This window comes from Triturus cristatus, chromosome 3_2 (genome assembly GCF_964204655.1).
Source record: "Triturus cristatus chromosome 3_2, aTriCri1.1, whole genome shotgun sequence".
Lineage (NCBI taxonomy): Eukaryota > Metazoa > Chordata > Amphibia > Caudata > Salamandridae > Triturus > Triturus cristatus.
The window spans coordinates 1,224,537,949-1,224,562,937 of NC_140584.1; the positions used below are offsets into that span (position 1 = coordinate 1,224,537,949).

General features: G+C 42.0%; 1 protein-coding gene across 2 annotated transcripts in view; it reads left to right on the forward strand.

The window, feature by feature from the left end:
• The window catches only part of LOC146859518 (CD5 antigen-like), a 722,585-nt gene that overhangs the window by 193,387 nt on the left and 504,209 nt on the right, over nucleotides 1-24,989 (forward strand). For both annotated transcript variants that reach the window (XM_085650226.1, XM_085650227.1), the window contains one exon: nucleotides 22,942-23,259. In XM_085650226.1, coding sequence (XP_085506352.1) covers nucleotides 22,942-23,259 — 318 coding nt within the window. The remainder of the gene's footprint in view (nucleotides 1-22,941; nucleotides 23,260-24,989) is intronic.

Consider the following 24,989-nt stretch of genomic DNA (forward strand, 5'->3'; position numbering starts at 1 on the left):
TTGCATTATATATTTTAATTAATTCCGAGGGAGCTCTTTTTCCTAATTTTTGAGAAAAATTAACATGGGCAGAAGTAGCTCTCATGAAAAGGAGTTTTCTTAAAGTAATTGCGTGGCCCCAAGAGCCCTTTTCATCTATTAGAATCCCCAGGTATGAATAGGTAGAAGTAGTGGCCAATTTACTCCCATTTAGGTAAATATCCTTTCCCTTTTTGTTACCTTTGCCACAGTTCATCACAAAAGTTTTTGAGACATTTATCCTCAAGTCAATGCCTTGCATAAAGTTATTATAAGATTCCAATGCCTGCTGAAGAGCTAAAGGTGTCCTCGCTAAAATAACGGCATCGTCCGCATAGAGCAATGCTGGTATGCGTCTGATAGCCGAATTTTGTTGCACTTGGGGGACGTCCTGACTACCCTCCAATAAGGCCTTCTCAAGTCCATTGGTATATAGGGTAAAAAGGAATGGGGCCAGGACACACCCCTGTCTTACCCCTCTGTGCACCCTGAATGATGAGGTACATTCGCCCGCTCTACCAAATCGGACGCGCGCTGAAGCATTGCTGTAGAGAGCTTTCAGAAAGTCAATTAAGGGTTCCTCTACTTGCATTTCTTTTAAAATACACCATAATTTCCTATGGGAAACACAATCGAAGGCCGAGGAGAGATCGACAAACGCTTGGTGAAGTTTCCCTCTCCTCGCCTTCGTGTATTTGCCCAACAAAATAGCAAGATTGAGGCCCTGGTCTATTGTCCCCAGACCTTCCCTAAAACCAAACTGTAGATCAGACAAAATGTTCTTTTCTGTGGCCCAGGTTTGCAACCTCATGAGGAGAATCCTTCCTGCTACTTTTCCCAGTGAATCTAGGAGTGAAATTGGTCTGTAGCAGGAAGGATCCTGTCTATTGCCTTTTTTATAAATAGGGACCATGATAGATTCTGTCCAACTGTTAATAAGGCCCTGCGAAGAGGTTGCGTTAAGAAAGCGTGTTAGAATCGGAGCCCAGAGGTCTGTATTATATTTATAAATATCTACAGGGACCCCATCGGGTCCTGGGGCCTTAGAACCTTTACTTTCATTTAATGCTACTAAGACTTCATCTAGTGAAAAAGATATCTCAATTGGGTGGGCTACAAAATGGTCAGAAGGGGATAATATTGATATATCGTAGTTTCTATCGCCTCCGAAGAGCCAAAGATTTTTGTAAAGTGGCTCACCCATTGGGCTTCATCTATCGTTACCTCTATAGAGGGAGAATTATCAGATAGAAGGAATGGAGACCTAATTACTTTCCAAAATGCTTTACTGTCATTTTGGATACTGGCCCTATGTAAGTCTTCCCACAAGGAGTTTTTCATTGACTTTTTTCTAGTCTTAATAGCCTGGTTATATAATTTTCTCGCTTGCTGGACGGCAACTCTGTCTCTTTCCTTATTATGAATGGCTTTCTTTAATGCGCGGTAAGCATTAAAAAATTTGTGCAATTGGTATCAAACCATCTTATTTTCTTGTAGTCTCCCCTTTTTTTCTCTACAAACAGAGTTTTTTATTATTGCCGTGATGTGATTAAAGCTTTCTAAAACCAACGAAGGAGGGGAATTCTCGTTTAGAGATGTCAAAATATGGGCTAGGGCCTTGACCACTACGGAAGATGTAATAGTATCAGGATCTACCAGTTCCCATTTCAGAGAGTAGCCATTCATACTGTCAATAGCCAGATTAGGACAGGTATGATGTAGTTTTTCCATTTTACTTTTACTATGAAAGGTGAAATTTTTGCTCGTAACTATTAGTGTTTGTGGGAAATGATCACTGATAGCAATCTTATGTTTTATAAATTGCTTTACCCTACTGCCAAAATTATTTGAGACCAAAATGTAATCTATTACCGAGCCTGCACCTCTCCCATTGTATGTTGGTGAAAAAGCAATGGGAGGAATTACTATTTTGTTGGCAAAGGTCAAGTTCAGCATAAATATAGTCTCATTCAGAGCGCTGCCAAAGATGTTATGGGAGAAGTGTGTTAGGTTACAGTTTTCCTCATCGTTCAGACCACATATCTGATTGTTGTTATTAGGGCACAGATTGATATTAAAATCCCCTCCCCAGACAATCTGGGCGTTCCCTGTGCTGACCATCTGAATATTGTACATAATTTGTTTAAGTTGGTCTAATACTTCGAGCTCTTTCTCTTTGGGGATGTTATTATAGAAATTCACAAGGATTAATGTATCTTTCCTGTCCATTGTAAGGGTAAGGATTTGATAATAAGGATCGGATATTTCAAGCGTGATTTTTTTAACAATCACCAAGTTGGAAACATATATACATAAGCCTCCCTTTGATCTTCCATGAGAGGAAGGACAGGCTGGGGTATGGAAGGTTTTAAAACCATCGATGTGAATTTCACTTTGAGACCACGTCTCTTGAAGACAGAGAATATCCATATTCTTAATAAGGTCAAGAAAGAGGTCGTTATGAAGTTTAGAGTGTAAACCCCATATGTTCCAAAATGTAATGTTGATGTGCCCTTCCTCTTTCCAGGGTATTATAAATGGCTGGGGGTCTAATCCTGATACGTCTGGGTCAGATGAAATAAGATTCATAGATTCATCTTCAGTTAAAAGAGGAGCAGGGATTTCCTCAGGCAATGATTTATTCTGCGCCTGACTGTAAATACTGTGATCTCAGGCTTCTGATGGGTTTTCTCGCTCAGATAAACCCCTTTGGGATAGACTAAGCGGGCCGATAGCCAGATTTTCAGATAGAGTCTCTGGTTTATTTATTAATTGTAGGGGTAGTCAGTCCGGGTCCTCTAATGAGTTGAGTGCACTGAAACGATTGTGAACTGGAACGCTATAATTTTGGTTAGACATGATCTGATGATGGGCCAGTTTCGCTAAGTCAGAGGACGGACGATAGAAGAAACCTAGGGGGAGAATATTGATCCCCGTTTCAAGTGAACTTTTACCCGCTTTCCCCAGGATTTTTTCAACTAACCAGGGTGAACGGAAGGTCAATACCAGACAATCACCAGTAAAGGGTTTCCTAGTTCTTCCGATCCATCCTATCCTGCGAACCATCTTAAACTCTTCAAACAAGATTCTGGTATCACCCACTCTATCCCCCAGCCAATGTAATGCTTTGTTCCTTAATGATTCGCAGGTCGATCGTGTTGTCCTAGATGTGGTACGTTTGCCAAAATCACTGTATAGGGAGTACAGGCTGGAGGAAGGTCCAAATGAGTAGGGGGTGAAAACTTTGTATGTGTTGCTTTAGGAGCAGATGGGGTATATTTGTCAACAGCTGAATTGCAGATGGTGGTTTGATTTTGTTGTGTCTTAGATATCCTAGAGTGATTACTAAGTTCGTTTGTAATGGTGTCACCGGAGATATCGGTTTGGGGCAGGAGTCGACGGGTTTTCCTGGTGTCATTCACATTACTACTAGTAGGCTTGGGACTAGGGGACAGAATAACCTTGTTGTCATTGCTGGGAGGGAGCATAGCCACAAGGGACTCGATCCGATCTAATCTTATGCCAATGGACTCAACTGCTCCTCTCACGAAGGAGTCTAAGCTTTTTATGGATGCAAGAATACTCTCAAATTCAATCCCCGTGGTATGTTGTTTTATGGTGTCTGCTGTTATTAAAGATATTGAGGGGGTTTGTGGCATGCGAGGAAGCTTACCTTGGCCGTTTTTCCTTGCTATTTTCTCTCTATCACTGAGTGCACTTGGTTTACTCGTATCCCTCATACCCCTTCCTGACTTGCCAGACTGTTTCCTGACTATCTTTTTTTTCTTATTTGATTGTGGAGGGATTATATCGTCATGATTGTTATGCACTATAATGTCACAAACAGTTTGTTGGATACAGCCATTAGCTGAGGATCCAGTGACATGATCCACATTAGGAATAAGGTCTTGAGTAAGGGTAACTTGCTCATCCACCACTCTAACTTCTCCAGTCATCAATGACCCTGCTGCTAATGTTTGTTCCACTGTAGAAATTTGTTTTTCTATTGCCCCCATAACCCCAGTCAAGTATGTTAAGAGTGTTTTCTTTTTTGGGCTTCTTAATGTCCATTCCCTCTGGTGGGTCACAGATCGGTGCTTTCCTTTTTCCCATAGTGAAAGGACTTTGCCGGACTTTGTTGGATCGTGGGGGCAATATAGGATATCAGCTTGTTTGAGTTCTATCCAACAATTTACTATAATACTAATCATATGGTTTCAACTCCGGAGCTATTTCCCTTATACCAGAGGTTACCTTCAGGATTCCTCCAGTCCGTATTTAGAGGTCGATAAGGCTGAAGGAAGGAACGCAGCAGAGCCATGAGGGAGGGCCCGGTCCGGTCTCACACGGGCACAGACGGGCAAGGACGGGCCCGCCCTTGGCCCGGGCTTCGCCCGAGCGCTTCCCGCGCGCGTCCCGCGGTGCGGAGAGCGCTCCTCGTTCTTATGCCCCTCGGTCTGATGCTGATGATGTCACTAGCATGCGTGGGGTATGAGCGGGGCTGCTGGGAGTTGTAGTATGACCCAGGATGCCCCACCGCTCTCCCCGGTTCGCTAGTTCAAGCTCGCCTCTCTGTGCTTGTGGAAATGTTCGAATAGGGCCAATTACAGTTACTCCCTTGGTAAGGAGGAAAACAAACAGGTAGGAGTGGTTCCGAAATGCGCGTCCCGCGGTGCGGAGAGCGCTCCTCGTTCCTATGCCCCTCGGTCTGATGCTGATGATGTCACTAGCGTGCGCGGGGTATGAGCGGGGCTGCTGGGAGTTGTAGTATGACCCAGGATGCCCCACCGCTCGCCCCGGTTCGCTAGTTCAAGCTCGCCTCTCTGTCCTTGTGGAAATGTTCGAATAGGGCCAATTACAGTTACTCCCTCGGTAAGGAGGAAAACAAACAGGTAGGAGTGGTTCCGAAATGCGCGTCCCCGGAGGTGGGGATTCCGGCCGATTTAGCTATGGCCGAAATCTCTACCTCCGGGCTGGAAGCTCCGCCTCCGGGCCGGAAGCTCCGCCTCCGGGCCGGAAGCTCCGCCTCCGGGCCAGAATTTCCTGCCCGAGAGCGGACGTAAGTTTAGTAGTCGTAAATCCATTCTGTGAATAGCAAAAGTACTAAGTTCATTCTGTGAATAGCAAAAGTAGTAAGTTCATTCTGTGAATACCAGAAGTACTAGGTGCATTCTGTGAATACCAAAATGGTACTAAGTTTAGGATTTAGTCTTAAGTTTGTTCTGTGAATCGGGCCCTGGGGCTTTAGGACGTCTCACCATAACCTCATCAGCTAACACTTCTTCCTCATTTCTTGGAACCATTTTCTCCTTTTCCATTACAGAACCATCTTTAACTTCATAAGCACGACCTCTGGTGTCAACTGCATGCAGCAAACTATTACTTTGAAGATAACTCTCTTCATTAAAAAATGGTTCAGTACTTGAACTATGCATCCATTATCCTAAGAACACTTTACAAAAGTTATTATTTTTTCACTACTCTTTTCCTATTGCTTTTTGACTTCATTACATTGACTAATTTATCTAATGTACGGATCCTATTCAAAATTAAAATGAATAGTTTTCTTTTTAATTCCAAAGCCTTTGCAACAATTGATTCAATATGTTTCTTTTTATTATAAAATTTGGCTTTCTTCCTATATTTTTTCACATCCTTTAGCAAATTGAACATCACTCTTCTCTGAAACATTTTTCTACGAATGTTTTTAAAATCTATTTTTCTTTTTAAGTCAAAGTCAAAGTCAAAAGATACTTTATTTCGAATTTAGTGTGTAAATTCATAAAAAGTCACATACATACAAAATTGAACAGCCCAATTTAAAAGACAATTTAACAATCCATGTCAGCTCTTGATTTCATTATTGATTTGAAAAAACGGACAATAAAATATATACAATCCATGTGCAATAATTGTAAAAACATTAAAGCAGGTTTAACTTGGGTAAAATTCATTTTCTTTAAAATTGGTGTCAGGTAGGTTTTCCTTGGGACAGAATAACAATTGCAAAAAAACATAAAATGTACTACATTTTGTAGAGACTGTCCATCACAACCACATACCGGTAACATCTGTCCCAAATGACCCACTTTGGGTCTAGCCAGTAAAAGATGGAGTGTGTTACATCTAAACCTGGTTAATAAAATTTTTTTATGGGTTGTAAGGGTAGACATTAGGTAAGGTTCAGCAGTATGGGTGGTTATTAAAGCAATATGTGACCGGACACTGGGTTTTGTTAGCTCAACCCCTTCCTTTCTTGTGTCCTATAATTCAAAAAGAGGGATTTAACCAATTGAATGTCCTTTTTGAGGATCTCTTCAGGCTTAGAGAACAAGGAACCCCTTCCAATTAATTCAAATCCCTTTTTGATATAAGAGAGCCACGGGATCCGTGCCTTGTTCTCCAAAGCCAGACAATCCCTGAGTATATCCTGAGTCAAGGGTATGTCTTGGTTGAGCCAGCACTGTAGCCAAAAAGTCATGGGGCTCATTGCTATCTGGTCGGCTATGTAAGGAACTCCCAGTTCTTCATGGACCACCAAGTTTGGAGAACTTAACGGAACACATAGAAGTCTTTTTAGGAACTTGTTTTCCTCGACCTGTATGGGGTTTATCACAGCACGTCCCCACAGCTCACTACCATAGATTGCTATGGCAATGCTCTTTGCTCTATATACCTGAAGCATAGCTCCTGTTGGTTTCTTCCCTATTTTTTAAGTCATTCTTTCTTACTTCTGATTGTACATTAGCATTTAGTATTTTCTGTCGATTGTCTTGTTGTTTTCTTCTTGAAACACTATTTGAAGTGGAGATATTTTTTACATTTTTTCTTTGTTTGAGGATATTTTTAAAAAAAATCCTTAGTCTGCTTACCGAAAGACTTTTTCTTTTTTCCAACATGAGGTTCTTCAACTAATTTTTGTTGTCCAGTTGTCTTCAAATATATATGTTGTTGCTGTTCTTTTCTCTTTCTTGATTTTATAGGCATCTTTAATTTATTTCAGTGTTGTTCAGCAATACCTGAAAGAAACTAAAAAAAAAATACCTTTATATAATTTAAATATATTACTATATTTTTTATGAGCTTTTCAAATCCTATCATATGAGCTGTCCCTTTCCTACGACTGCAAGTCTTGCAGAACAACAGCAACACAAATTAAATCTCTGACATCAATTCCTGTGTGCACACAGACTCATGGTGTGATTCTAGGCAGAAAACGATATTTGATTGGCAATTTCAAAACACATTTACTACTGTGGTACAGTAAGTGATAATTACTGTAATAACCTGACACATTTTCCTCATAGTTTAGAGAGGCAGAAAAGAGCACATGTCCTAACAACTACTTGAGACCATCAGCATGTGGAACCTGGGTGAGTGATTAGACTAGAGCAAAGGAAATGAGCCTTGGTGACGTTGAATGTGTTAGCGTTACACACTGCTATCTTCAATACCACACAGTGCTGAATAGTATTTTTGGGAGTGCAGGAGAAGCAGCTGCCTGTGTGCTAAGAGTCTGCATGGACGCTTGCACAACTGCATGAAGATTGCAGAGATGTATGTAAGAGTACATGTGTGGTAAGGGTTAATTGGAGTTTTGAACATGTAAAAACTACCTCACCCATTGCAGGAGTGGTAGGAAATTCTACCATGTTGATTTCAAATGTGTTAGCATTTGTCTCTCATTTGTGAGAGAGTGATTTCTGCTGAATGCTAACCATCACAGTTAAAGAAAACAAGCTGCCCCTTTCTTGCGAGTGCAAGTTTACAGAACAACAGCAACACAAATTAAATCTCTGACAACAATTCCTGTGTGCACACAGACTCATGGTGTGATTCTAGACAGAAAACAATATTTGATTGGCAATTTCAAAGCACATTTACTACTGTGGTACAGTAAGTGATAATTACTGTAACAGCCTGACACATTTTCCTTATAATTTAGAGAGGCTGAAAAGAGCACATGTCCTAACTGTTACTTGAGACCATGTGCATGTGTTACCTGGGTGAGTGATTAGACTAGAGCAAAGGAAATGAGCCTTGGTGACGTTAAATGTGTTAGCGTTACACACTGCTATCTGAAATAACACACAGTGCTGAATAGTAACAATGGGAGTGCAGGAGAAGCAGCTTCCTGTGTGCTAAAAGTGTGTTTCAGGAGACTGTGTATTGTCAGGTGCAAGAGAGATCTGCATGGACGCTTGCACAACTGCATGAAGACTGCAGAGATGTATGTAAGAGTACATGTGTGGTAAGGGTTAATTGGAGTTTTGAACATGTAAAAACTACCTCACCCATTGCAGGAGTGGTAGGAAATTCTACCATGTTGATTTCAAATGTGTTAGCATTTGTCTCTCATTTGTGAGAGAGTGATTTCTGCTGAATGCTAACCATCACAGTTCAAGAAAACAAGCTGCCCCTTTCCTACAACTGCAAGTCTTACACAATAAGAGCAACACAAATTAAATCTCTGACAACAATTCCTGTGTGCACACAGACTCATGTTGTGATTCTAGGCAGAAAACGATATATGATTGGCAATTTCAAAGCACATTTACTACTGTGGTACAGTAAGTGATAATTGGAGTTTTGAACATGTAGGAATTACCTCACCCATTGCAGGAGTGGAAGGAAAATCTACCATGTTGATTTCAAATGTGTTAGCATTTGCCTCTCATTTGTGAGATAGTGATTTCTGCTGAATGCTAACCATCACAGTTCAAGAAAACAAGCTGCCGCTTTCCTGCGAGTGCAAGTCTTACAGAACAACAGCAACATGAATTAAATCTCTGACAACAATTCCTGTGTGCACACAGACTCATGGTGTGATTCTAGGCAGAAATCGATATATGATTGGCAATTTCAAAGCACATTTACCACTGTGGTACAGTAAGTGATAATTACTGTAACAGCCTGACACATTTTCCTTATAATTTAGAGAGGCAGAAAAGAGCACATCTCCTAACAGCTACTTGAGACCATCAGCATGTGGAACCTGGGTGATTGATTAGACTAGAGCAAAGAAAATGAGCCTTGGTGACGTTGAATGTGTTAGCGTTACACACTGCTATCTTCAATACCACACAGTGCTGAATAGTAATTTTGGGAGTGCAGGAGAAGCAGCTGCCTGTGTGCTAAGAGTGTGTTTCAGGAGACTGTGTATTGTCAGGTTCAAGAGAGATCTGCATGGACGCTTGCACAACTGCATGAAGATTGCAGAGATGTATGTAAGAGTACGTGTGTGGTAAGGGTTCATTGGAGTTTTGAACATGTAAGAATTACCTCACTCATTGCAGGAGTGGAAGGAAAATCTACCCTGTTATTTTCAAATGTGTTATCATTTGCCTCTCATTTGTGAGATAGTGATTTCTGCTGAATGCTAACCATCACAGTTAAAGAAAACAAGCTACCCCTTTCCTGCGAGTGCAAGTCTTACAGAACCACAGCAACACAAATTAAATCTCTGACAACAATTCCTGTGTGCAGACAGACTCATGGTGTGATTCTAGGCAGAAAACGATATATGATTGGCAATTTTAAAGCACATTTACTACTGTGGTACAGTAAGTGATAATTACTGTAACAGCCTGACACATTTTCCTTATAATTTAGAGAGGCAGAAAAAGCACATGTCCTAACAGCTACTTGAGACCATGAGCATGTGTTACCTGGGTGAGTGATTAGACTAGAGCAAAGGAAATGAGCCTTGGTGACGTTGAATGTGTTAGCGTTACACACTGCTATCTGAAATACCACACAGTGCTGAATAGCAAGCATGGGAGTGTAGGAGAAGCAGCTGCCTGTGTGCTAAGAGTGTGTTTCTGGAGACTGTGTATTGTCAGGTGCAAGAAAGATCTGCATGGACGCTTGCACAACTGCATGAAGACTGCAGAGATGTATGTAAGAGTACATGTGTGGTAAGGGTTAATTGGAGTTTTCAACATGTAGGAATTACCTCACCCATTGCAGGATTGGAAGGAAAATCTACCATGTAGTTTTCAAATGTGTTAGCATTTGCCTCTCATTTGTGAGATAGTGATTTCTGCTGAATGCTAAGCATCACAGTTCAAGAAAATAAGCTGCCCCTTTCCTGAGAGTGCAAGTCGTACAGAACAACAGCAACACAAATTGAATCTCTGACAACAATTCCTGTGTGCACACAGACTCATGGTGTGATTCTAGGTACAAAACAGTATTCCTGGGTGATACCAGAACACCTTAACTTATGGTGAAGACATACTCTATAATATCTTACAAGTTCAAGGCAGTTAAATATCTTAGTGATTTCTGCTGAATGCTAACCATCACAGTTCAAGAAAACAAGCTGCCCCTTTCCTACGAGTGCAGGTCTTACAGAACAATGTCAATGTCAATGTCAATGTCAATGTCAAAGATTTTTTGTATAGCGCACAAATCACCAAAGGTCGCAAGGCGCTAGCAACCAAGACAAAGAAACCGGGCGGTGACATAATGCTCATGTACCTAAGCTTTTTGGGAAAAGAGCCAGGTCTTCAGCTTTCTACAAAAAAGTAGATGGTCAGTTGTGGAAAGTAAGTCCAATGGAAGTCTGTTCCATAGCATGGGGGCCAGGTATGAAAAGGAACGACCTCCATTACGGGCAGTCCGAACACGAGGTTGAACAAGGAGAGGTCTAGAGCTGGACCGCAGAGAGTGTCCTGGGGCATACCTTTGAAGTTTTTTCGCCAGATATAATGGGCCTGTGCCTTGCATTAACTTATGCGTGAGACAGAGGATTTTAAAGCGCCCTCTTTGGCGAATTGACAACCAATGTAGGGTGTTTAAAGTGGGGGCAGAAGGAGTGCGCGGGAAGAGGTCCAAAACAAGCCTGGCGGCCGTGTTCTGAAGAATCTGAAGTTTGGAGAGTAGATCCTGGTTGAGTGCAGTAAACAAGGCATTACCATAGTCCAGTCGGCTAATGATTAGACCCTGGACCAAAGGTTTCCTGGCTTCTATGGGTAGCCATTTAAAGATCTTGCGTAGCAGACGCATAATACCGAAGCAGGTCCCCAGCACTTGGTTTATGTGGGTCTTCAGGGATAGAGAGTTGTCAATTGTAATACCCAGGTTACGGACTGCATGTTTGGGCGAAGGACAGGTACCCAGCTCTGGAGGCCACCAGTCACAAGTCCAAAGCTGTTCGGCCTTCCCAAATAGGATGACCTCAGTCTTCCCACCGTTCAGCTGAAGCCTGTTTAAGTGCATCCAGTCATTGATCTTAATCAAACAGCTCTTGAAACGAGTTTGAACATCCGACTGGTCAGGATCACAAGTCACTAACAACTGGGTATCATCGGCATATGATAGTGTGTCAAAACCGTAGGACCTGATGATATCGGCCAACGGGGCTAGATAAACATTAAACAGCATTGGGCTGAGGATCGAGCCTTGCGGGACCCCGACCGTTACTGGGTATGAACAGGAGGCAATCCCGTCCACAGAAACCATGGTAAAACGATCTGCCAGATAACTCACAAACCAGTCCAGGGCCCTCCCTCTGACACCAATCTCCCACAGACGATGTTTAAGAATGCTGTGGGAGATGGTGTCAAATGCTGCCGACAGGTCCAGGAGGACCAAAATTGCAGATTCTCGACGATCCAGGGCCAATCTAATATTGTCCACTACTTCAATAACTGCAGTCTCCGTGCTATGGGCCGCACGGAAGCCGGACTGGGAGGGATCGAGGAGCCTATGGGTTTCGAGATGGGTCGTAAGACGTTTATTGACTAAAAACTCCAGTACCTTCCCAAAGTAGGGGAGCAGGGAGATAGGGCGATAATTGGCTGGCACGCTAGGGCTGGCTGAGGGTTTTTTAAGAATGGGCTTAACCTGTGCCAGTTTCCACCTTCGAGGGAACGTGGCTTGATTAAAAGACAAATTGAAAACAAAGGTTAAAATATCCACAAATAGTGGTACGATTTTGGCACAGGAGCGGGGTTAAAGGGATCGGCAGGGGAGCCAGACTTAATCCTTCCTAAGCTATCGCTAACTTCAGTGCTTGTTATGGGATCAAACTCGGTTAGTAAAGGAGTGTTATTTAGTTGTAGGGAGAGACTGGTTTGGCTCATGTTGGTGTTATGGCAGCCGAGATCGGCTGCCCGAGAGGAAAATGAGGCATAGATTGTTTTGATCTTGTTATCAAAAAACAGAGCAATGGAGTCAACCCAGTCTTGGGTAGGTACAAAGGAAGATTGCTCAACCTGGGGAGCAGTGAATTCCTTCAGTATTTTATACAGTTCTTTACTCGAATGAGCTGCTTTGTTAATACGCTGAGTAAGATAGACCCTTTTTGCAGATTTAATCTTATTCATATAAATTGAATGAAAATTTGTATAATTCCTGCGGTGCTCGTCAGTCTTATATTTTCTCCACTGACGTTCGGCGGCCCGACATTTTTGTTTGTCGGCTTTTAATGCCACGGTGAACCACGGTGAAGCATTACTTTTTACTTGTACCCTTGTAAGAGGGAGAACTTTATCAAGGGTCTTTGAGATGGAGGATTCTAAATTACTAACAACGGAATCAACCGCATCCACCTTCACTCCTTGTGAGGGAGGCCCAAAATGCGATAAAAAGGTATCTGTTGAGAGTTTGCGCCAAGGCCGTATCCAGGTGTTTTTCTATCGTTGGTTTGCATGATTGAGGGCATACTGAGTTTAAGGATGGAATGATCAGTCCATATTGTCGGGCGAGGAGGATTGATATTTAATTTAAGGGAATTAGTGAATATTAAATCTAAGGTGTGACCCGCAGAGTGAGTAGGTCCAGTCACCTTTTGTGTCAAACCCAATGTTAACATTGCCCCAATAAGGTGGCCTGTATCGGGGCCGAGCGACTTTTCAGCATGATAGTTAAAATCACCAAGTAGGATGAAGTTATCTGCCGCAAGTACATGAGGTGCGATAAATTCTAGCAATTGATTGACAAAATGTGACTTCGAACCTGGAGGTCTATATATCAATGCCCCATTCCATGATTCTGAGCCAGGCATGTCTAAGGCAAAGATTAGGATCTCCAATTGTAAAGAGGAATGCGAATCTAATACTCGGATTGTTACCGGGGCTGTCGCTGCTACTGCAATACCACCGCCTCTTCCCGACTCTCTGTCGAGCCGTGTCAAACGATATTGTTGGGGAAACGCTATGGCTACGCACGCTGATGACAGACCATGGAGCCAAGTCTCGGTGATAAAGCAAATTCCAGGTTTTTCTTCATCTAGAAGGCTCCAGAGCTCAAACGCGTGCTTAGGTATGGACCGAGCGTTTAAGTAAAGGGCCGACAGAGGGTTCAGGGCAGTTTTAGTTGCCTTCGAGGGAAGAATATCTGGCACCAAGGGACAGATACAGGCCGTCTCTCTACTGTAGATCACAGGGTGGGGCTGCTCATGTGCCACTGAAGGAGGTTGATGAGTACTGGGCAGGGAGAGTCTACTGGGATTTAAGAGATGGAGCTCCAGACTCGAGTAGCACAACATAATAGCGGTCTTAACTCACTATTTCCTCCAAGAAATCGGGGCGTCTGGCGTCTGGCGACGTACAGGCACGGACGGGCGCAGACGGGCTTGCCTTTGGCGCGCCTTCGGAACGCCGCTGCGCGCGTCCACGCCCTGAGCCGCGTTAAGTAGGCAAAGATGGGCGGGGCGTGCAGCTGAAGTGAAGACTAGAACGTTAACCTAATTAAACCGGAAGTTACTCGTCTGCCCTAGACAAATGAAAATGGCCTCACGTCCGTCCGCATCAATTGGCACAGGCCGTGACGGAACGGGGACCGGCCGGTACAAGTAGAAGCAGATGTGCAAATGAGCAAAAGAGCAAAAGCAGCATGTAATGGATTTCTGACCAAAATATTTTACTAATGTGCAACACAGTAAACGATACAAATCTTAAAAACAATATAAAATGCTTTTTAAAATTTTTGAGTCTCTTGCAACAAATTCGCACAAGAGCAACACAAATTAAATCTCTGACAACAATTCTTGTGTGCACAAAGACTCATGATATGATTCTATGCACAAAACAGTATTCCTGGGTGATACCAGTACACCTTAACTTATGGTGAAGACATACTCTATAATATCTTACAAGTTCAAGGCAGTTAAATATCTTAGTGATTTCTGCTAAATGCTAACCATCACAGTTCAAGAAAACAAGCTACCCCTTTCCTACGAGTGCAGGTCTTACAGAACAAGAGCAACACAAATTAAATCTCTGACAACAATTCTTGTGTGCACACAGACTCATGATATGATTCTATGCACAAAACAGTATTCCTGGGTGATACCAGTACACCTTAACTTATGGTGAAGACATACTCATAATATCTTACAAGTTCAAGGCAGTTAAATATCTTCCAAAACATAAAATGTAAAACACAACTTTAAAAGAAGAAACAGATTTCTATTATTTATATCATAATGCACCACATACATCCCCTCTCAAATTCATAACTCACCTTTAAAATTAGTTAGTTGAGAAAGAAATGTGGCACTCACACATCAGATTATCAGAGCCAGAATCTCTGAGCTGTACTCCTCTCACCAGAACCAGTAAATGGCAAAGTATCCCTCTCTTTTTTCACACATATACATGTTAACTTCAAATCACATTGCTTCCCACATTTTTTCAAATGGAAACACACATTTCTATTGGTTGCAAATGTCAACCCTTTCCAAATGATCCCTACCCCCAACATGACTTCTACCTGCTAGCATAGCAACAGATCACGGAACACTGGTGTGAGCAGAGAGGTCAGAAGTTCAGCACACAATGTTTCTTATCCAAAGAGCAAGAGTGCTTGACTTTTCAAACCTAACAGCAAATCCAAACTAACGTTCTCTGGGAACACATTTTTCTGAACCAATACAAAACATGCTTTTAAAAATGTAAACATACAACCTAGTTTTTAGTGTAGAATGGTTTGAAACAGGCAATGAGTTCTTTTTATTTAAAAAAAAAGTATGTAATCCTCCATTTTATAACTATCTTTCTTTTCATATTGCCATTCTACTGAAAGACACCTTCTTAGTGCATCCAGATCTCCTTGGAAGATGCTTTGCCAAATGTAGAAATTAAATGGATTGGTCAGAGAGGGATAAAGTGGCACCAATTAATGCCTTTGGTGAAATCCTTTCTACATCTCCCACAGCCTAACCTTATAATTGAGCACTGTGGTGGAAATGACCTAGGTACTTTAACTGGGGTAGGTCGGGAAATGCTTGTTAAGGACACATTTGTGCAAATGATGTCACTTTTTCCACAAACTACCTTTGTATATTCTAATATATGCCAAAGGCAAAAGTGGAACTGGTCCAACCAACATTGTCCGCAGATTGACAAAGCAAGAAAGCACGTCAATAAGTCTGTTTCTGCTTTCCTCAGAGACTATGGTATGGGTTCTATATACCACAACAACTTGCGTTACAACATGCAAGGCATTTATAGAGGAAACAGTGTACATTTCAATGATGAAGGGAACAGAGTCTTCCTCTTGAACTTTAGACTCTGCATTGGTATTTACTTGTAGGTACCAAAAAACACTCAAAGAACACAACGGCTCTTTTTAGAGCCACCTAACATCTAAACACTTAAACTTGATTTTTAATTTTATTTTTTTATGATTTTTTTTCTGCCGTGCACCACGCGATTCTTTGAAAAAAAAAAATTTCACCCATCGGGGTCCTTCAGTGACCCCCTGACAAAGGCTAGGACTGGGCGGTAAATTCCGTTCCGCTCGCGGAACGCGAATTTGCCCAAAAGTCTGCATTCCGCGACTTCGCGTAATTTATTGCTTGTTCGCGTTCTCAAAATGCGTGTTCGCAAGATATTTTTCCCCGAGCACCCAAACAGCATTCACGAACACGAAAAAAGCATCGCGAACTAACAATTCTAAAGTGGAATTTCTACATGCTCGCGGAGATTTTTTATCGTTTCGCGGAGGTTTGCGTAGTGCGAATACGCAAAATCCGCCCACCACTAACAAAGGCTAGGGGGTCAGGAACTCTCTACCCTGCCCCATTAAACAGTTTAAAATGTTTTTTTTTTTTTGTTAAGGGTTTTTCACCGTGCACGCACCGTGCGTGCACCCCGCGATTTTTTTTTAAAAAATTAAATGTTTTTTTACCCTTCGGGGTCCTCCAGGTACCCCCTGACAAAGGCTAGGGGGTCAGGAACTCTCTACACTGCCCCCTTTTCACGTTCTCCACCTTTCTTTTTCACTGCCACAGACTGCGACAGACAAAATGGCGGCCGACACTTCCTGATTTGGACCGATTCGAATGTTTGCTAACATCTATCCACCAATCAGAAATATGCTCGCGCACGGCACCGTGCGCGCATGGTTCACGCACGTGGGCACACGGTGCGCGGCTATAGATATTTGGAAACAGTCCCTCTCTGCTCTTCACTTGAGCAGAAAAATGAAGGTACGGACCTCTCTCCTCCGTGAAAATCACAAAATCCCACAACAGCAGAAAGTGGGTGAAGCAGGTATTTATTTCTCCAAATCAAAATCGATGTCAATCATCATAGGACCAGTGTCCTCCATGACGCGTTTCGCTCCTCGCAGGGAGCTTGATCACATGATGCATCGCGAACTGATGACGAAATAAATAAGGAGACAGCACCAAAGTATAGTGAAAATGAAAGACAGACTAATCATATAAGCAAAAAATGTCTCAAAGCATCAGAGAAACACCCAGGAAGTAAGATATGTGTATGGCAAATGACAAACAGTACAAGTAAGATGGTAATGCAGGTTGAATAGTATCAAAAAATTCAAACAGGTAATACAATGGCGGTAAACATAATTGATACATAGTGCACTTTAACCACCTCAGTAATTACCTAAATAAAAAAGAAACCAACAAAGCTAGGACAAGTGTCCCATCACAATAACCTGCAGCAAACTCATAGAATGCATCTAATAGAATATAACGTTGGATATACCTAACTTCGGGCAATGAAAAAATGAGACCAAAAAGCAACTAAGGAGTACAAATACATAGCGAGGTAGCTGAATGTAACTATAAATGTGAAAAGGCATGAGGATACAACTACCCATCCCCAATATTGTTTTAGGACAGGCAAATATCTCACTCAAATGCACATGTAATATCTAGACCAAAAATCTAAAAGTGTCACCAATTAAAAAAACACACATTTTTGAAATATTCTAAAAAAGATAAAACAACTGATGACATGGTAAAACCTGTACAAGAGAAATAATTTTTTTCAACCATATCAGTGCAACAATAAAAACTGCTGGACTTCATAAATAGCTAAAATCCCTAAGTAATACGATGTCTAGAAAAATATATATGTTACTCACAATCAATAAATGACCTCCATGTAAAAAAGTACCACTGTAATAAATAGTCTGTAAAAAGTCTAAAAACTAAGGTGCTGGTGAACAGAGCGTGCAAAATAGTGCTGTATAATACAAAAGATAAAATAAGCAATAGCAGCAAGTCAAATGAGATGAAAAACATTAAAGAATGGATTCAGAATATATGGTACAAGATAATAAACAATGACTCCGAAAGATACAGATAAACTACAGACAGCGATTATAAAAAGTTGTGCAAATCTTCATTCATGTTAAGGCCATTGGGAACTCTTGTATCGAGAGCAAGAATAAAATGAGACTCCCGTTGTCTTAAAAGCTTGTCACGGTTACCACCCCGTCCGGGGTTGGCAACTGACCCAATAACCGTAAAATTCAGATCCCTTAATTTGTTGTCATGAATGGATTTAAAGTGCCTAGCAACTGGATAATTCTGATCAGAATTAACTATAGCTCTTACATACTGGAGAATACGTTTATGCACAGGAAGTTTGGTGCTACCTATGTATTCTAGATTGCAAGTGCACTTGAGTTTGTAGATAGCATACTCTGTACGGCAGGTTAAATACTCTTTAATAGCTATCTCGTTATCACTAAAAGCTGTTTTATAGTGTGTGCTGTTAGTTGCAAAGGTGCAGGCTCGACAAGAATTGCACTTAAAAAAACCTTTTCTATTTAACCAAGTAACTTTGGTATTAGATACAATCATAGGCCTTACAAGGGCATCTCTCATTGAAGGAGCTTTTCTGAAAGTGATTGACGGGAGACTTGGAAGAACAGGGCCAAGAATGTTATCAGTAAGGACAATAGGCCATTCCGAATATATAATCTTGCGAATTGCATTTTCTTGGGCACAAAATGTGATAATCAAGCGTATTGGCTGTACCAGAGGTTCTGAAATCACAGTAGTATTTTTAGTGATAGGTTGCAATAGACTAGCCCTAGGTTTACTGTTGGCCTTGTTAAGGGCGAGGGTCAAAAGATGAGCTTTATAACCCCTCTCCAAGAATCTAGCAAATGCTGCCATCTGACATTCAGTAGAAACCCTTTCAGAACTACAAATTCTTCGAATACGAATGAATTCGCCGTAAGGTATGCTATTAATTAAATGCCGGGGATGTGCACTAGTTGCATGGAGAATAGAATTCCCCGCAGTTATTTTCCTATGTAGCTTGGTACAGAGTTTGTCATTATCTATATATACCAGGACATCTAGAAATTCTACAGAAAAGCTGTCAATAGAAACAGTGAATTTAAGATTTAGATCATTCACATTGATGTCATTAACAAAAGTCATAGCGTCTTCCTCAGAACCCTTCCAAACCAGCAAAATATCATCAATGTACCACCAATAATGAACTACATGACTCCACCAATGCTTGTGAGTGACCATGAGGACATTGCTCTCCCACCAGCCAACATGAAGACATGAATAGCTGGGGGAAAAACAAGCCCCCATGGCCACCCCGCGCACTTGATGGAAGTAGTCATTCTGAAAAAGGAAAAAATTAGTAAACAGACATAATTCAATCATTTCTAGAAGCATAGTGTTATGTTCTAGCATATTGATATCCCTATTTTCCAGAAAGTATTTTGTAGCATTCATGCCTTGTTTATGGTCAATACTTGTATAAAGGGATTCAATGTCCATAACTACTAATAGATAATCAGGACACCATATGATATCCTTAACTTTATTTAAAAAGTCCGTAGTATCTTTGATAAACGATGGTAGCGAGGTCATATGGGGCTGCAAGAAAAAATCAACGTATTTTGATAAATTTTCATTCATACTGCCCTGTGCAGAAATTATAGGACGGCCAGGGACAGGAATCTTATTTTTATGGACCTTTGGTAAAAAGTACAGCATGGGGGTCATCGGATGTTCAATACATAGAAAGTTCATTTCCTCTTTGGATAAAAGACCAATTCTCTTCCAGTGAAGGATTTTCTTACGAGTTGTCTCTTCTGCAGACTTCATTTCAAATCTGGACGAGTGTCTATAGCAAGAGGTATCCGAAAGATGTCGCTCAGCCTCCGCTAAATAGTCGGAACAAGACCATAGTACTGTGTTGCCTCCCTTATCAGACTTCTTGATGACAAGATTGGAATTACAGTTTGGAGATCAAAGCATGATATTGTTTATTGCGGTAGTCATTTTTTCGTGATTGGAAGGGTATCTTCCTGTTTAATGCCTTGAGCTCAGTAATCACACGGTCACTGAAGACGTCGACAGCATCTTTAGGCATAAGAGGAAGAAACGTTGAGATGGGACGAAAAGGACTCGAAGCGGTCTTAGGGCGGATAGTATCCGAGGTGGCCATTGTAACATCCACACCTTCAACTTCATTATGGAGATCAATTAATACCTGTAGGTTAGGAATGTCTTTGACCTGTAAAGGCCCTGATGAAGCGCTGATTTTCTTGACAGAACCAGAAGAATTTCCTTCGAAAGTGTTCAATTGGAAATATTTTTTTAATTTTATTTTTCTTACGAACTTGAACAAGTCGATTCTGGTTTGGTTGTACGAGAAACGGTGTTTGGGGCAAAAAGAGAGGCCCAAGGACAGGAGCTGCAACTCAGCTGATGATAATACTGTGTCAGTAAGGTTAATCACAGTATTTTTCGTGACGCTTGTCATTTCTTCCAGGCTCTTCGCAAATTCCCTCTTGAGAAAGTTTTGGCGGTGCCTGAGCCTTCTCTCCCTCCTGCGTTGGTTGATTGTACCCCTTGCGCGAATTGAGGTTTGCGGGGGCGCAAGGCGTACCTCCGGTCCTCACTCACAAAATTCAGTTCCTCTACTAGAGAAAAGCTGGGAATATTGGAAGAAAGTGGCATTGATGTACCTGGTTGACCATCATCCGAGTCACTGTTGGTAGTCAGCGACACTGCATCCGAGTCGACATCACTGATTTGGGCCTCATTGCTGGGGGTTGCTCGTGTGGCGCCGCCAGATAATGCTTGTCTCTTGTAATTATCATACTTGCGTGCGAATGTAAAGATTCTACCAGTAGCGTAATCATTCTGATCACGGGCAAACTTAAAGGCCTTTCTTTAATCACCTCCTCATGTTTTTTCATTCGTGTGTCAATGTCAAGTTTTCCCTTATTTATCGCCTCAGTTTGTCCCGTTGCTTCTAGTAACCCACTAATGCGATCAATTTCCACTAGAAGGGCATTGCGATCAATTTCCGCATATTTAATCAGAATGTTAATCATGTTCATTGATGCTTGTAGATTATTAACTGCCCATTCTTGTAGCATATTCGGGTTGGGGTTCTCGAATGTAGGAGCAATGAGCACACGAAGCCCCCTAGGTACACGGTTGGCGTCTCTATGTTTTTCTAATGACTTTTTTTCCCACCATTTAGACAGTTCGCTTTTAAGCAGTTTTTCTAGTGTCTTCAGTAAAGTTTTCACATCATTGGTTGCTGCAATATGCTTGGAACTACTCGGTTCCTTCGTAGATTCAGGAAGATTGAGGAATAGGGCATCCGTCGCTGATTCCCTATCGCGCATGGCATCGCTGGAAAACATGTTTAGACTGAAATAACGTGGATCCTGCTCCGTTGTTTGCAATTGTAATATTTAGGAGGAAAATCCCGTGACCCGTTGAATCCCTATTCAAGATACCACAGAGCGCGAAGGTCTCCTTACCGGTTGTGAGAAATGCAGCTCCCTCGGTCCTCCGACCACACGGACTCAGCAAACTCACGTCAGCAGGAGAACAGGCGTCACGGTGATATCGGTAATACAGGGTCAAAGACGGGGGGCACAGCAGATATTTATGTACTTTTAACTGCAATTTTCTCAGGAAATACTGAACAGATTGACACCAGATATGCAAAAGGCACTTCCCTGACCTGAGGACTATCTCTTTGCCAAATTTCAAGTAATTCTGTTCAGCCGTTCGGGCTGTACCTTCGACTAAAGGTCCTATGGGAAAATGCATGGGGAAAAAGCGTTTTGGGACCCCCCTTTTTTCTCGGCCCCCGCTTGACGAATCACGCCGAGACTTTCAGGGTAGGAGCTGAGCGGATCGTCCCATTAGTTTGGAAAATTTCACGAGGATTCGTCAACCGGCGCCAAAGTTATTCAAAATAGAATTTTGAGATTTCCTATGGAAACTCGGTCCTATCTATAACTATCTACTGGCGACCGCCACTAGATATATATATATATAGGCATTGTCATATACTTGTATATACTGTACTCCTGCAACTAACGATGATGCAGCCTATATTCCACAACTCCAAACACATTTCATAACTTGAGCTTTTTTTAGATATAAATGGTTAAAAGTTTCTGCACTGAACCCTCCAGTAGCCTTCTGTCCGGCATCCAAACTCAAATGTGTGACGCTGGAACATGCGCTGTTTTTCTGCAGCGCATACTCTGCTGTGCAGCGGAAATGGATTGTCCCACTATGCCACCTGTCAGGGGGGTCTCAACAGAGCTTCACCATGAGAATCCTGAGAACTGACACAAGGAGACTGTAGTATATAGTGGAGCAAGGGCTTTAATCTCTACGTGCCTCATGAGACGGGTGCTTTTAGAGGGACTCCTGTCTGGGTCACAGACACCCACATCTGTGCCCCAATGAGGAGCTCAATGGTGATTTGATTTTTTCTTAGTCTGAGAAGTTATCCAACCAGTGTCCATTTCTGCACATCCAGGTGTATCATAACACACAGGAAAAGATCAAATCTGTGACAATGTGAAGTCAGTATACTTCAATGTGGTGTTGAGATGGTCATCATTTTGGTATATTCCTACCTCATGCAAGAGGCCCTCTTACACATGCAGGTACTGTTCTTAGCAGAAACAAATAAGGAATATTTGATGGGAGGCATTTGCTTGAGTTTCTGGAGTTTTATGGCACTCAAAAGTGAAGAAAGTGTGATATATTTACACGTAGTTTTGAATTACAGGAATTCTGTATAACATAACGTGTTTGGCTTCTGTGAACACCATCCGCATCAATTCCTCTCTGCCAAGTGTGTGGAAACGTCTGTACTTAGTGGGTACCCTCAGTGTTGGCAGACCCCGAAACCAAAATAGTGCAGGTTTCCCCCGTTGGTGTAACGTGAAGCCTCCCATGCTCTAGACCCGTCAGGTGCTCTCAGGCCAAGGGTCCGCTGGCTGCACACAGTGCCAGAGGGGCCCCTGGAGCTAATGTTACCCCACTGGTGTCTCCTATGAACTTGCCTCATTTAAAAAACATTCCCGGGTGTCTAGAGTGGATTCCTGCTCAAACACATGAAAAACCACACTCTGAGGATCCAGGCGAATGCTGATTTGTGTCATGCCAGGGCAGAGATATGTTCCTGTGTGAGGAAAACTGAAGGGTGCAAAGAGATATTATTGAGGGGTTTACACACCAGCAGGCAGCCCTGAATGTATTGAAAAGTATACTGTTTTATGAGTGTAATGTGTGCATCCATGCTTGGAGAATTCTAATGCTTATATTTTAGCAAACACTCTGGCACAGGGGTTTGCAAATATACAGGGGGTGAAAGGGTTTACAGAATGTAACAATGTGCATTTCTTCTGTTTCTGCAGTTCCCTACGAGAAGCTTGTACTGACGCATTACAAGGATCCCTGTGTTGGATTTTTGCGGATTCAAACCTGGAGATGGGGAAGAGTGTGTAACCACCAGTGGGACATGAAGGATGCTGCAGTGGTCTGTAGAGAGCTGGGGTGTGGAGTTCCAGTTTCAGCAACAACCGGATCTTCCTTCCCTAAAAATGTATATGAGCCAGTACTGATAACAGATGTACAGTGCAGTGGAAGTGAACGCAGGCTCTCAGAGTGTCCCTACAGTGCCAGGGTACCTCTGGACTGCGACTCCACGAAGTCCGCAGGAGTGCGCTGCACAGGTAAGAAACAAGCAATATTATGAGATCTCACTTCCTGGTACAAACTGTGACCAATGTATCTGCATCTAGGAAAGCAAACCTAACAACAAAGTAACAGAGTGCTGCACATTACACTGGAGAGCATTACAGTGTGGAGAGTAGGCTCGAGGCGGAAGGCTGGTCACAGAGAAGGTGGAAAAGAGGACTGATGTGTAACCAGAGGCTCTGAACCCAGGTATAAGTTGGGAGGAATGTGGACATTAGTACAGAATTTTCAGATCACACTGTTATAGTGAAATTACATTTTGATTTTGTTTTTTCAAGACTAGAGTTCTTTTCGTAAAGATCATAGCAGAGAGGTTTGTTAACACTGGGATGCAGTTCTCATTCTTGAGGCATAGACTAAACATTTTGTGTGGTTAGAAAATGTATCACAGAATCCACAAAACCATAGCATTTTCAACCCAAACCAGACACCTGCCAGTATCTCGCTTGGCTTCTTTGTGTTAGTTTTGTGTACGTCCACTTTTAAATGTGGCCACATAGATCTCACTTAACCCACATTTTACCAGGAGATTATGTGTATCAGGTAATCCATTATCATCAATGATCCTGACAGAGACAGTCAAAAATAAATTGTATTTGTTTTTGAATTATTGGAACACCTTTCCTCTCAAGGACGCACACACAAGAACGCTGGGTTGGAGACTGCCCACCTCAAGGAAAAGTCTCAACCCTAATCAGGCTGAACCCCCAAAGTCACTAAATTAACTTTGAGCTCAGCCCCCAGGTTGCTATGGCACAGAGTAGGGAGGCTTAACATAGTTTATGGAGCAAAGTATTTCTGCAGCACCAAAAGAGTAGTTAAGTCAAAACACCAAGCAATAAAAATGTAAAATTGGAATAGTAGGGTAACATGTCATTATTAGAACCACACCAAAACAACACAAATTCAAGCGACAATAGATTCAAAGGTGCAATCAGATCATATTAATTTTATGACAGAGCCCTTAAGTACTCAAACCACGCCTGTCAGTGAATGGTTCTCCAATCTTCATGAAATAGATTGACTGAGTTATGAACAACTAAAGAGAAAGAGAGCTTGTGCTAGCAGCTGGCAGCTCAGAGAGGGTCTCTTCAGTAAATTCTGCAACTACTGACCCTATAGAGATGACCCATTCTGAAACCACAACAATTAAACCTTGTGTATTCATCCATGGAGAACAAAGAATTGAATTTCCTGTTCAGCAGGCACCAGTGTTCAGAACTGACCTTTCCTTGATCTCGTGGAGTGTAACTGGGGTAAAAGCCAAATTGGATGACCAAGACTGGATAGATTTCGTGGGGATGTATGATGTATGGCTTTTTCAGGAAACCTGGGCTAACAAGAAGGTATTCCGGGATGCATTTACTGCCTGCAGTGTGGAAGTAATCCCTCCAGCAAATTCAGGGCAGAGAATGGTTGGGCTGTTGATCCCAGTAAAAAATGATGTTGCATGTATTCAAGAGCTCTTAAGTATCGATTCTCTAGATATAATGAGCATTAAACTGATTTTTTAAGGGGCATGTATTTGATCTTGTTGAACATTTGTTCACGTCAAATGCCCACCAACTGTGATTCACCAGTTTTGACCATGCTGGATGAGTTGATTGAATTATGTCAACAGGTAGCTAAAATATTTGTTGTAGGTGACTTTAACACTTCTTTTGAGCCCTCATCAACAATTAGTTTGGTAACTGAAGAAGAGACC